The sequence below is a fragment of the Cinclus cinclus genome, chromosome Z (genome assembly GCF_963662255.1).
Source record: "Cinclus cinclus chromosome Z, bCinCin1.1, whole genome shotgun sequence".
Taxonomy (NCBI): Eukaryota; Metazoa; Chordata; class Aves; order Passeriformes; family Cinclidae; genus Cinclus; species Cinclus cinclus.
Genome location: NC_085084.1, coordinates 61,337,431 through 61,349,769, shown reverse-complemented (window position 1 = coordinate 61,349,769; position 12,339 = coordinate 61,337,431). Strand labels below are relative to the sequence as shown.

General features: G+C 39.7%; 1 protein-coding gene across 2 annotated transcripts in view; it reads right to left on the bottom strand.

Annotated features, from left to right (window-relative positions):
• Positions 1–12,339, bottom strand: part of PDE8B (phosphodiesterase 8B) — a 68,385-nt gene that overhangs the window by 4,281 nt on the left and 51,765 nt on the right. For both annotated transcript variants that reach the window (XM_062512673.1, XM_062512674.1), the window contains exons 11-19: positions 10,403–10,454; positions 7,480–7,557; positions 6,551–6,627; positions 5,171–5,335; positions 4,359–4,404; positions 3,792–3,927; positions 2,423–2,621; positions 1,291–1,508; positions 204–339 (exon numbers count right to left, since the gene is read on the bottom strand). In XM_062512673.1, the coding sequence (XP_062368657.1) occupies positions 204–339; positions 1,291–1,508; positions 2,423–2,621; positions 3,792–3,927; positions 4,359–4,404; positions 5,171–5,335; positions 6,551–6,627; positions 7,480–7,557; positions 10,403–10,454 (1,107 nt within the window). The remainder of the gene's footprint in view (positions 1–203; positions 340–1,290; positions 1,509–2,422; positions 2,622–3,791; positions 3,928–4,358; positions 4,405–5,170; positions 5,336–6,550; positions 6,628–7,479; positions 7,558–10,402; positions 10,455–12,339) is intronic.

Here is a 12,339-nt window from a genome sequence, read left to right as displayed (position 1 = left end):
CGAAGTGTTTAAATGAAGTAAGAGCAGAAAAGAGAGGAATTATATTTTTTCACACTTAGATATGTGAGGCCACAAATCCATTTGTGCCTTTTGGACATTACCACAACACAAATTAATGCAAGGTGAATGAAAATGGTACTTAAGGTTGTCTGGAAAAAATCTCACTGAAATACCTGAAGACATAAAGTCCTGCAAGCACTTACACGTGGGCTGGCCTCCTCAGATGCCATAGGCTTGTTGATACTGTTCACAAATTTGTTGACATGCTCAAAGTGCTTCGTCATCTCTGTTGCCAAAACCATGTCAATAATGGCCTGTCGCAATGTCCTGTAGCGATTTCTAGGAAAGAGAGAGTTCTTGCTTATGAGCTTGCCAGACAGGACTCTGCCCTTTCCTCATCCCTGCCCACACACTGCTACAAAGCACTGCTTAGGGGCTCAGCCACAAGCTGGGGCCTTCAGAGTTAGGAACATTCTAAGGATTGATAGAGGAATGGACAAGATCATGCCTCTCTAAATTCCCCCTGCTACGTTATTTTTTACCTAATGAAAATCAATCCTGTGAAGTCAACAAAAATTTACAACTCAGTTGCATAATGCTGGTAAGACTAAGTTCTCCAGGAATGGTACCAATGTGTCCATTGCACTGCATGTTAGTGTGTTAGATTGGAATGCAAATCTCAGGCTTTTCAAAAACAACAGGGAGGTAGACAAATCAATTACTTCTTTCCCTTTAAGAGCTCTTTTCTTCTCACCTTGTCCCTAGAAAAGCTGGAGTCATGCGGTGGGAACTCTTAAGCTACTTGCATGCCCAGCCAACCACACGGAGCTTCCAGCTCTCCCAGAGCTTCAAGTCCTCTGCTACCACCTTTTCCATTCCATGTAAATGGAGTGCTGGGATGCATAGGACCTTGTGCAGACACAACATGCAGCATCTAGCTGCTGGTGTGTAAAACATACCCCAAAAAAATAATGCCCGGGCTCTTTCAATGAAAAGGCAGTGGGCCTACATGCAGCCTTGAGGCTGTTAACTGGACAAAATTAATGTAATTAATGAAAGATTATTAAACATCTCTCTAAGCTTCCAATAATTACAAACTGGAAGACAGGGCTGGTGAGGGGCAAATGACAAACTTTTTATAAATCATATCTACATAGGATTCTAGAAGCAGTTAAATTTTATTATCTGTATTTAAACTATGTATTCTTGTTTAGAAGGTAGGCTCTCAGTTTGCCCCAAAGTAAAACTGCCAAATAAGCAGTCCACATGTGGACACTCCAGCAGACACACCTATCAATATTCTTGAAAATGTTGTATTTGCTGTCTTTTGTTGTAAGCTGAAACGCCAGTGCTGTGTGATGACTCTCTAATACAGCTGTATCATTGTAAAGGACAGCTAATTCGCTGCCTGCATTGCAGAGGAATGAGTTGGTCCGTCCAGGATGGTCTACATCATGAATGGTGGCAGCTATTAATGCAGCTACCTCATCTAAATGGTCCAGACTTCCCTACAGGAAGAGAGAAAAATTACGATGTGGCACAAAAGTTACAATAAATATTTTCTGATAATTTCCAGGTACCCACAATTAGACAAGTGTAAACTTAAACAGAGATCCTACCTCCTTACAGTCATTTTCCATTCACTGTGCCCACAGCTTACCAACCACAAAATTTCTACTCCTACCCTTATCCAAATATGCTTTCTTTAGTGAAGCTTTTTACACTGCTGTCACCTGAGCAGTATGTTTGCATAGAATTCTTCAATGGATAGATCACCTTGGGGTTTCCTTCCACTTTGTTGCTTGCCTGAATGCATCTGTATTGACTCTGCTCCTACACATTTTTAACATAGGATAGGCTATTTCACTTGGAAGTGAAACCTGCAACAATCATTGGCCAAACTACCTGACCATTTCAGGGCTGAACAAAAGTTGAAGCATGTTATTATGGGCATTGTCCAAATGCCCCTTAAACACTGACAGTGGCGGGGGGCTGCCTCTCTGGGAAGCCTGTTCCAGTATTTAACCACACAGTAAAGAAATGTTTCCTGATGTCCAGTCTGAACCTCCCCTGGCACAACTTTGAGCCTTTCCCATATGCTGCTGGGTACCAGGGAGACTAGCTCACACCTCCCTCTCCAAAGCTTTTGTGAAGCTTTATTAAGAACTGTTACCTACAACCAATTTACAAGAGACAGAAAAGAGCCAGGTTCCCTCCCCACCTCCATCATTGCTACTTAAAAATGTAAATTTGTATAAACAGACTTTAGAGAAACTGTGGGCCAGCTTGCATCACAGGAAGACTTCAAGGACAGAGAAAGTTTATGAAGCCGTTATTTAAACATTTGACTTCTGGACGACACACATAAAATGGCAAACACGCTGAAATCCTAGCTCAGAGAACTCCTAGATGATGATTCTACCTTAACTCTCTCCTTCCCAAGAAAGAAGGCAGTAGCATGCAGAACATCTGCTGCATGTGTGGAGTTGTGGTATGAATTGGAGGAATGGTAGTTGGCTTCAATGACCTGCAGCCATGCCCGCAGCGTTGCTTCCGAACAATTTAAAAACTCCGAGACCCCAAACCGGGCAAAAACTTTTAACCCCAAATACACTAATGGCCTGAAAAACAACAGAAGAAAAAAAGCACTGCTGTAAAATAGGAACTTGTGGTGTTCTAGAAGTGATACATTCAACAAAGAAACCAAGACTTCCTTCTAGAAGGAGTGAGTGAAGTTAAACATTTTTAAATTGCATATCTATAACCTCTAAAAAGCCTGGTCAAGGTTACAAAATGATTGCATCTATTATCCTTTCAGACATTATTTTAATGTTTTGTAAAAATGGTACACTTCCATTAGAGTTAAAACAATTCTTGTGGCTTCAGAAAAAAACATCTTAAAAGCCCATTTTTTTGTGTTTAGTATCTGTCAATGAAATAAAATTCCATTAAATTTTTTCCTGAGGGGAATAAGCAGACTTTGAATGTGGCATGAGTACATGCCATAGACTAAAACGTCGTAAGCCAAAAAAAGGTCAAATGTCAACTCTGAAGTGCTCTGTGTGTGTGTGTTTGTGCAGTGCTGAGAAGCCCATGTGTGAAACAGTAAACAGAGTGAATTCTTAAATCCAAATCCACTCTGTGTTGCCTGTGAGAGTCCTATCCATTAGTTACATTTTTCAATCCTGCAAGATGATCTACACAGCCTCTGAGTTGAGAAAGGCATAACCAAACCCCAGCATCGGCAGATTAAAACCAGGCAAATGCAGATTTCAAAAATGGCCATTTTATGCAAAGAGTACACAAGAACAGGTAGTCTGTTTGATTCTTTGTGTCTTGGAATGAAAACAACTTATCTCTCTGTATGATGTGCTTTTTTTTTGCAGTCTGCATGACCCCAAAACTACTGAAGTCTGTTTTCATTACAAACTTTAGAAGCCCAGTCTGTTGATCCTATCACTGCTTTATCCTCCATCCCATTTTTTTATGCCTATAATCAAAAACCACAGTTGCTTTAGATCTTCCCAAATCATGGAATTATTTAGGTGAGGAACGTGAGAGGTTTGCTTTTTCCAGCCTGATTATTTGCACATGAGCAAGAAAAAGGGGCATCTGGAGGGGACCCAAGATGTGACAACATTGGACTATATTGAACAGTGTCACTTGGATAGAGTGGATGTGAGTCAAGCAGTTCAGCTCTCACAGATTTGCTGTGTCTTGCTTCAGTTTTTCCAGAGCTACAAGTTCTTTAGCAAACTTTCTATGGGCACCCAGGCAAAGGAGTCCAGTACCTTTTATTTGTAACAGCCTCCAACTCAAAAATATTGAAGTCCCAACTTTCCTCGTTATCTAGGAGCTGTGCAATACAGGGTGGAACATCATTGATGGTGTTTGGCACTGGAAGGTGAGTATGGCTCAGGTTCATATCTGTTGAAATGGAATTTGGGCATTAACACATTTCTGGGTTATTCCCTCTACAGTGCCACAACCCCTCTTCAGCATTCCATTTAGAGAACAACTGCTTTTCAAGAAAAACAGCTTTTTCTCCTTACATGAAAAAGTCTGTAAATGCCTATAATAGAAAGGTTTATTACAGAGCATTTGGACATAAACCAAAAAGATGAATGAATATTTCTTTGACAATTTGGTTTTTTTGCCAACATTTTGAAATGCATTATTTTAATTATTTGAGCCTGTTTCACCACCAAAATAGAAGCAGCCTAGCACTTGTGCCACAGTAATTTAGGCAAGCGTTTTCAGAGACATATATCCCACTGCAAATTAGCCAGAAGCTGTATGTTAGCAATATCAACAAGAGAAGTCACACGTGCAAAGGGAAGTTTAAAATGATGGCTTACTCTTAGAAAACACATACTCATTTCCTGACAGTCTTCTCAAGCCATCCTGAAAAACAAAGCCAGTTTATCTTAGTGTTTTTTCAATCACTAGTTGTAAAAATACTACATGCACTTCAGGTACTTTTCCTGGGTATTAAAAGCACTGCTCTTACTGGGATACTGTAACATAATCCTTGTTTTAGGGTGTTTCAAAACAAACATGAAAGGATCCCCAGAAGACTGGCATGAGACCTCCAGAAAAGATATTAAATACACAGGGTGTTCCCTTCCTTGACCCTCTCATTTGTACCTGCAGGATTTCATCATTCAAATCAGCCATTATAATTTATTTTTCATTTTCTTTATATTATTTTGGTGAGGATTAGCTCAGTGTCTATTAAAAAATTAGTAATTTAATGACAAAATTGAGGTCGTCTGTGTCTTGCTGCTCTTATGGGACCAAAATTGGAACCTGGTTAAAGCCACCTCACTGATACACTGGACCAGCTATAGAGCAATCCCTCTAAACCCATGTAAGCTTGTAGAATTTGTATAAAGTATCTCCTTCAGTATCTTCTGAGAGATTGGATATAGTTTCTGGTGGCAAGTCTGTTCAGTTGTATCTGAGGATGAATGCACCCAGTGGACTGAGATGTGGCCATAGCTTACTACATCCTGCATTACCTCTGGTAAAGAGGCCAAAATAATTAAATGAAATGGTGATGAATTATAAGTCCCCTTCCCATTGCTTGGGAAATTTTAGCACAGCAGAGCACTGAACTGTGATGTAGGACACTAGTAGCAGCAATTTAATCTTTACTAATTTTACTCACATTCATCAAACCTCCAACAAGATCACTTGTGTGAGGATCTTCATCTTTGGTACCTAGCTGAGGGGAATAGAGTTCTGTTGTCCGCAGAATTTCCAGGACTCTGTCCAAGGCCTCTGCTACTGTGATCGGGCTGTTTTCCTGGGCAGCATTAATTATGTTAATAACCTGAAAGCAGATAAAGGAGGCAGGCAAGAAAAGTGAATGACACTTCTTTCTTATTACAGGATTTTTATTCTTGTCTTGATTATGCTAATTCTCATCAAATGCAATGTAATTCCCCACAACCCTTGAAGTACAACTCTGAAAATGTAAATTTGTGCTCCGATTTCCTGGTATCCATCTGCTATTTTTAACTGGCAAACTCCTGCAAAGTGGAAGTGGAATGGTGTGAAGTATCTGAAATAGTTCTCAGTGGATGGACCAAAAGCTAGCAATGTCCTAGACCTTCAGCATATCCAGGTCTGCTCTGAAACAAATTATTCAATTCCTGGAGGAAAACCCAAACAAAACAAACTCTTGGATGTGACTCAGATATTCTGATATTAGATGTAATGCCTTAGTTTTCTCCGTGTAGAAGTGAAGGGTAGAGAGCAGAAAGAGCTGGACTGTGGGAGAAGAGGCTCTTTGAAATCCACACTGTGCCTCAGCCACAATCCAGAAATGTACCAATGTCTGCTCCTAGCTCTGCCAAGAATAGCAGGAAGAAAGTCCCAGTGCTGTCTTCTCCAGGAGCTAGAGGCTGTTCCACAGCCACTACAAGTCTCCCTGTGGATATGACTGAGGATCAAGAAAAGGAAAGGAGACATGTAAGTTGCTCTTGCACTCACAGTGGTGCTGGGAAGTAAGAGCTTGAGGATAGGAAGAGAAAGGAAAAATGAAAGGGAAAGGAAAAGGGAAAGGGAAAGGGAAAGGGAAAGGATGGTTTCAAAGTGGAAGATACCTGATACCCTGGTGTCTTATAAGTCAATGTGCAGCTGATTTGTGACAGCAGAATTTTTATAACATAGTGAAGGAAGGCTGAAAAAAGTTGGGGAGACAGAAGATGGTGCAGGTGCTCCCTCTTCTGCATGGCAGTAGTGAGAGCAAAGGTAAGACTGGAAGAACATCCTCCTAGTCACATATGACCCAACACACCAGTGTCCCTTTCCTGCCAAAAGCCATGCATTTAGCAAGGGCACCCTTCTCCCCTCCTTAGTATTCTTCCTTATGACTAGCATTTGGGATGCCATGACGAGATGTAGAAAGTGATAAAAAAAATTACTTACTCTGTTAAATACAAAGTGCAGGAAGCCTCTACTTCTCTGTCCAGAAAATACATACTTCCCTATGAGCGCAACTCAAAACTGGAGTTTGTGGAAAAAGTCAGTGCTCGGGACTCACCTTTGTGATAGGAGCTTCTATTGTCATAGAATGAATCCGTGCCATTGAAGAGTACCGTCGGGTCTGTAAACTTGGAGCTGCCATTAAAGAGAGTGTGAATCAGAAGACAGCATTTGAAGAGTGCAGATGGCAGGGGAACAGCACAATGAAATACAGCCGTATTTCTCCTGTATCTTTCCCCCTGCAAGTTTTTCACTGTTTCATTTCTTGTACTTGTCTGCCTTCTTGGCAGCCACCCCTCATTTTTGCTGTCAGATTTTCCATCCATCCTTCACTTCAGAATGGTTCATGTCCTTTGATTGCAATGAATCTCTATCAGACATTACTCCTCCTGTAAGTCTGTGTGTGTTCCTCATCTTGGTGGTATAAGTGCTCTAATGAAAACCATTCCTACTCCCCATGAGTGCTTCTCTCAGTACACACAGGGGCAGAAACAAATCTCTGCCACCATTGTCCCACCCCAGTAAGCAGTCACAGATGGGATCAGTAGAAGTACTGTAAGAAACCAACAGCAATAGGTTCCTTTATGTTAAACACTAATAAACCAAAAATATGTATTGAGAAGCACAAGTTGCAGCTTTCTAAGGGAGGTGGCACTAATGCTTCACCACACACTCTTTCAGCAGGCTGCTTCTATCCCTTGGCAGAGTCACTCCTCCTCCCTGTGAAGTCATTCAGTGCTGCCATGCATTGTATTATGATGCTGGTACTTAGGTTGGGGCATGCTTTGCAAATTTGAAAGAAATTTTACAGCTGTTACAGAAAAATTGAATAATCTCTGTTTAGTCAGCTGTGAATCTGTCTGGTTATTCTTTTGTTCAGCAGTTTTATTACCCAAGCCAAGTCTGTTCTTCATTTATTTATAAATATATATTAAAATATATATTAGTGTATATTTATAGTATTGTACATACAGTTTGTTTTCTTACCATCACTATTTTGAGATGTTATTGACTTAACGTCAACTGAGTCTTTCCTTCTGTTCTTGCACTTGTAAGAACCAGATTCTGTAAGTACAAAACAAAAGCTTTAAAAATGCATCAAGTAAAACCTCTATAAAATATCCATCTAAAATTCTGGAAATTTAATTAAGTGATCTTAACAATATCACATAAGTGGGGGAAATATTGCAATTCCTGCACATCAGAACAACGAGCTCAGTGTCTATCAATTTAAAGCAACTTGTCTGAAGTCACCTGGAAGGGTGTTTTGCAAGGAAGTCAAGATTCCTTATGGAACAGGAGACTTGCTTTTTTTAACTTAGCTCCCTAAAAGCAGCAGTCTTGGAGGCTGTCATCATCTAAGGTTATCAGAGATCCTGCTTCAGGAGAGATGTCTCAGGCAGGTCGATGAACCTCTTGTGCAAGTTCTTTTTCATCTCCTCTGGCCACTGAACAAGCCAGAGTTTAACTGCCTAAAACTTTAGCCAATTGAGAAGAGTCTCATCTCAGTCCATACTCTTAAAGCCAAAGCATAGTTCAGACTCAGACAGCTTTTGCTTTTATTTGCAATAATTATTTGTAGCCTGTGTTTAAGGAAAATCCAACATGCTTGAGAATGATTAAATAATCTATTTAGTTATTTTGAATATTGGCCATGCAACAAGCTGTTATTTTTGAAACTGCTGTTTGCTAAAGCAAGAGAAATTATCACATGCAGTTAAATTCAAAAGCTGGATGAAATGCCAGGAAAGAGTCTCCAAAAAAATCTGGTAAAATTTCATTTTTTTCCAGTTAAAGTCTGCACACTCCCTTATGTTTGAAAACAGCAACTGTGCAACCATTGACCACTTTCCAAGAGTCTCTGTAGTACCTATTCCCAGGTATCTAAAGTGCTGCTTAAGGAACAGAGACCTTAGCAGGCTTTCAAAATCAGATAAAACCATTTGAAGAATCAGAAGTATCATGACTTTGATATTCTTAACATAAAGACCAATTTTCATTATAATATCACAGGGCAGTACATATGCAGACTCTCTTTAGCAAAATAAAATGTTAACATAAAATTCTCTAGAATTAGAAGGTTATCCATCCCAAAAATTACTGAAATAGTTTCTTTCTTAATCCACTTTTTCTACCACAGACTTATAAGACAGCTTGGGTTTTCTCTGCTGTAGTCTGAACAGGAAAAATTGAAATCATCTTCCTCTGTTGACACTGAAGAGCAGGGAAAAACTAATGCACATTGAATAATTTTATTTATTTATTTGATAGTATTCCTCTTACAAACCCCATTCTTTCATTAACATTTGGATGTGTTTATCATAAGGCATTTGAGTGGGAGCAAGTGTTTACACATAAACATAGCTGTGAGTGGGTATAGCTGATGGAACAACTCTCTTTGTGTTAAATACCAACTAACAAGTCAGAAACTTCGCTAGTGCCACCCAGAAACTCACAGGTGCATAAAAGCTACTTTCTGCCATACTGTGGTTTCATCTGTAAATATTTAAATGCCCACATAAAAATTTTTCCTTCACCTGGTGAGCAGAAAATCTTATCATACAGATTGTTCTGAATCACACCACTGCAAGCAGCACAATACACATGGATTACTTTTATATGTTCACTGCATATTGGTGTATGCCCATGGCTCTGAAAATTTACTCTTGGAGCACAGCCATGGAGTGCAGGGAAGGATAACCAACATCACATGCTCTGAGACTGCCTGCTTTCACTGCACTGTAGTCAATGTGCTGTCCTAGGATGGGGCTTCCCAGTCTTGCTGAAACCTGTCACAATAATAAGCAAACCTAAAACATTAATAAGCTAATATAAATGTATTAATTAGTAACAAGTGTCCTGCTTAATTCATGGGCTTCCTCACCTTCCTGTTTACAGGAAAGAAACAGTGACAAGAAAATCTGCTTTTATTACAGGGATACAGGAGCAAATGGTTTAATATACTGTGGATCAGTTCTGGTGGCAGCAATGGGAATGAGCAGCTGATTTCATATTGTCTCTTCTTCCCCCTGCCCACTGTTATTTGGCATCACAAAGCTTTCAGATGTTTGTATGTATTCTCAGGCTCCTTGAAAGAGTAGGGGATTTCAAGCAGTCACATCCCATGCCCTTAGTATGTTACATCCTCCTCCCATGTGAGTGCCTGAAGTTGTACAGCAGTGTTGTCTCACCTTTCATAGCGGGAAAGGTCTCAGGTGCCAAAAGGTAACAAGGCATGAGAATCTTTTCACTCATAATTATAAGACATCAGTCTGGCTGAGACCACTAGAGTCACAAGCTTAAAATTGGACTTAAGTACCTTCTTCTACAGGGAAAAGTGGTATTCCAAACACTACCTAACACTGGAGAAAGGAATTATTCTCTTATGCTCCACACTTCTAGTCAAAAGCTCTCTGCAAAATTCAAGGACAGCTGGACTGTGCTGTCTGCAAGCAAACCTACCTAAGACACAAGACAAGGGTTGCAGACATACTGCAGCAACTCACTGCTGACTGGAACTGAGTTGCTCAGGCCTGGACACCTCAGACAACTGTCTTAGCCTGGGCTGAGGCCAAACCAATGGCCTACTGGCAGGTGTGCTGGCACAAATCAGCACATTCCAAAAGAGGTGCCAAGGTACACCAGCTGCAGGATCAAACACACTGTTTTAATACAACAAAGAGCAATGCATCTGAACTTCAAATGCACAGCAAGTGGTCTTCACAGGTGACTCAATTACTGATGATTGCAAGTTCAATTCATGGTGTGATATCAGGCAGCTGACATCTGTCCTTGGCCATCAGCTCTGACCACTGACAAGACAGGGAGAAGAGACAATTCATACCAGCAGAGAACCCAGAGAACCATGTCCAGCACAGTGGAATATAGAGGTAAATGGTAATATTCTAACCTGACTGGGAATTGTCTCCTGTGCTCTTATCTTCACGGTGACTCTTGTAGAGCTGGAGATAAAAGTAAAATACATACATAAGAAAAAAGAACACAGAAACACTTTAAACAGGCTGCATTCAATACTGCCCATATCCAGCACTTTCCATTCAGCTATTTAAAAAAAAAAATTGGCAAAGACTCTTCTTCACATGTAATTAGATGTAGAGAAATAATATGAAATCAAACAGTTACACCAGGCAGAAAACCACAGATACAAGTGCTTTTATGTACTGAATTTTTGATTAATGCTGGTGTTTACAAGAGAGCTGATACTCATTTAGGCAGTGTTTAAGTGCAAATTGCATGTGAACCTGAAAGAATAAAATTTTTAAAAATCCTACAACATTATTTTTTGTGCTTTAAAAATAATTTTCCTGGAACTATTGAAACTAATATTGAATGCATCCTTTCATGGATCACTGATAAACTGGACTTCAAAAAACTCAGTTATAAAAAACTACTCTCCAGGAAATAAGTATGTGTTGTTCATCAGACCTTTATTTCCAAGTAGCTTTTAATCATTCTCATGAATGAAAAGTTAAACACAAAATCTTACTTCTTTGTGCTGCTGAAACTTCTTGGGTAGTTCCAGCAGTAGGTATTACAAGCTTTCTTAGAATGTAGATAAGATACTTCCATCTGTTGAAATTTACAGCTATTGCTTGGTCTGCAATAACACAGATTAAATGTTCCTCTGCTTTTTCATTTTTCTCAAAAACAAAAGTACTGTCTAGTTGTGACAGTTTAATACCTGCTGATCACCTCACCCCTTTCCTTTGTTATGTGATTAGAAGAAAGTATTTTGCTGTTAATAGGAAAACTGACCAGAAATGGCAGTTCCTTAAGTTATCCCTTGAAAATTGGTGTGTGATGCATTTAAGTATAGCTAACAGAGTCACAGAGAAAGACATGAAATAATGCATTACTTTTTTTTACTGCAGTCACTAAAGAAGATACACATACCCTCTTCAGATGAATAATTGTCAGTGCTTGACACTGTAATTACACATTATTCAGTACACATAATATTTAGGAGCCCATTGCTATCGTATGGTGACTGGTTCCTCTGACCAAATCCATCACCTGCCTGTAGCAAAGCACTAGATTGCATGGAAGCATGAAATCCATGGTTGCAACCTGTCAGTTAAAAGGAGAGTATGACAAGGTTGTACTTGTGCTTTTAGTGTCTGTATCAGTTTGTGACAGTGCGTGCTGCAGGGTCCTCATGGGGATTATTCAGGAAAGAAAGGAAAGGAATAATACAAATTCTCTTTTCTGTCATTCTTGCAAACCTTTTATTTTTTTCTTTCTGCTGTGGGAGGGAGGCAGGTAAAGAGGGTAAATGAAAAGAGAAAATGGAAAGGAGTAAAAACCCACAAAATTCAGGCATGGCTTTTTGTAATTAATTAGAAAAACACAAATGGGAAGCCCTTTGCTCATCCTCCATATAAATCTTGTTCAGGGGAGTGTAAGACCTGACTCTTCATCCAAAAGAATTTTGAAAGCTTGAACAACTGTCTTGTAACCACGTGGAAACTCTCAGAGAAATAACCTCATTCAAACAGAGTAAGGTTAAGGAAATCTCATCAAATATGGTACAGTGACACAAGGCATCTGAACAGCTTGTTCTGGCCTCAGCCTGGAGCTTCTCTCAAAGCCAATGGATATATCTCTCTCTACTGCACAACTGGCAGAAACATAGGCAGAGTCCTCCAAGTGCTTTACTAAAAAAATAAACCACATTTCTGTTCTGAATACTTCTCTTCCCCTTCTGCAGGCATGTCCTGAAAGAGCCATGTAAGGTAAGTTATGAGGGCAGTTACACAGTTAATCTTGGGTCAATATGTTCTTGAAAGAAACAACACCTCTTGTAAATTTATGAATGTGAAAAGACTG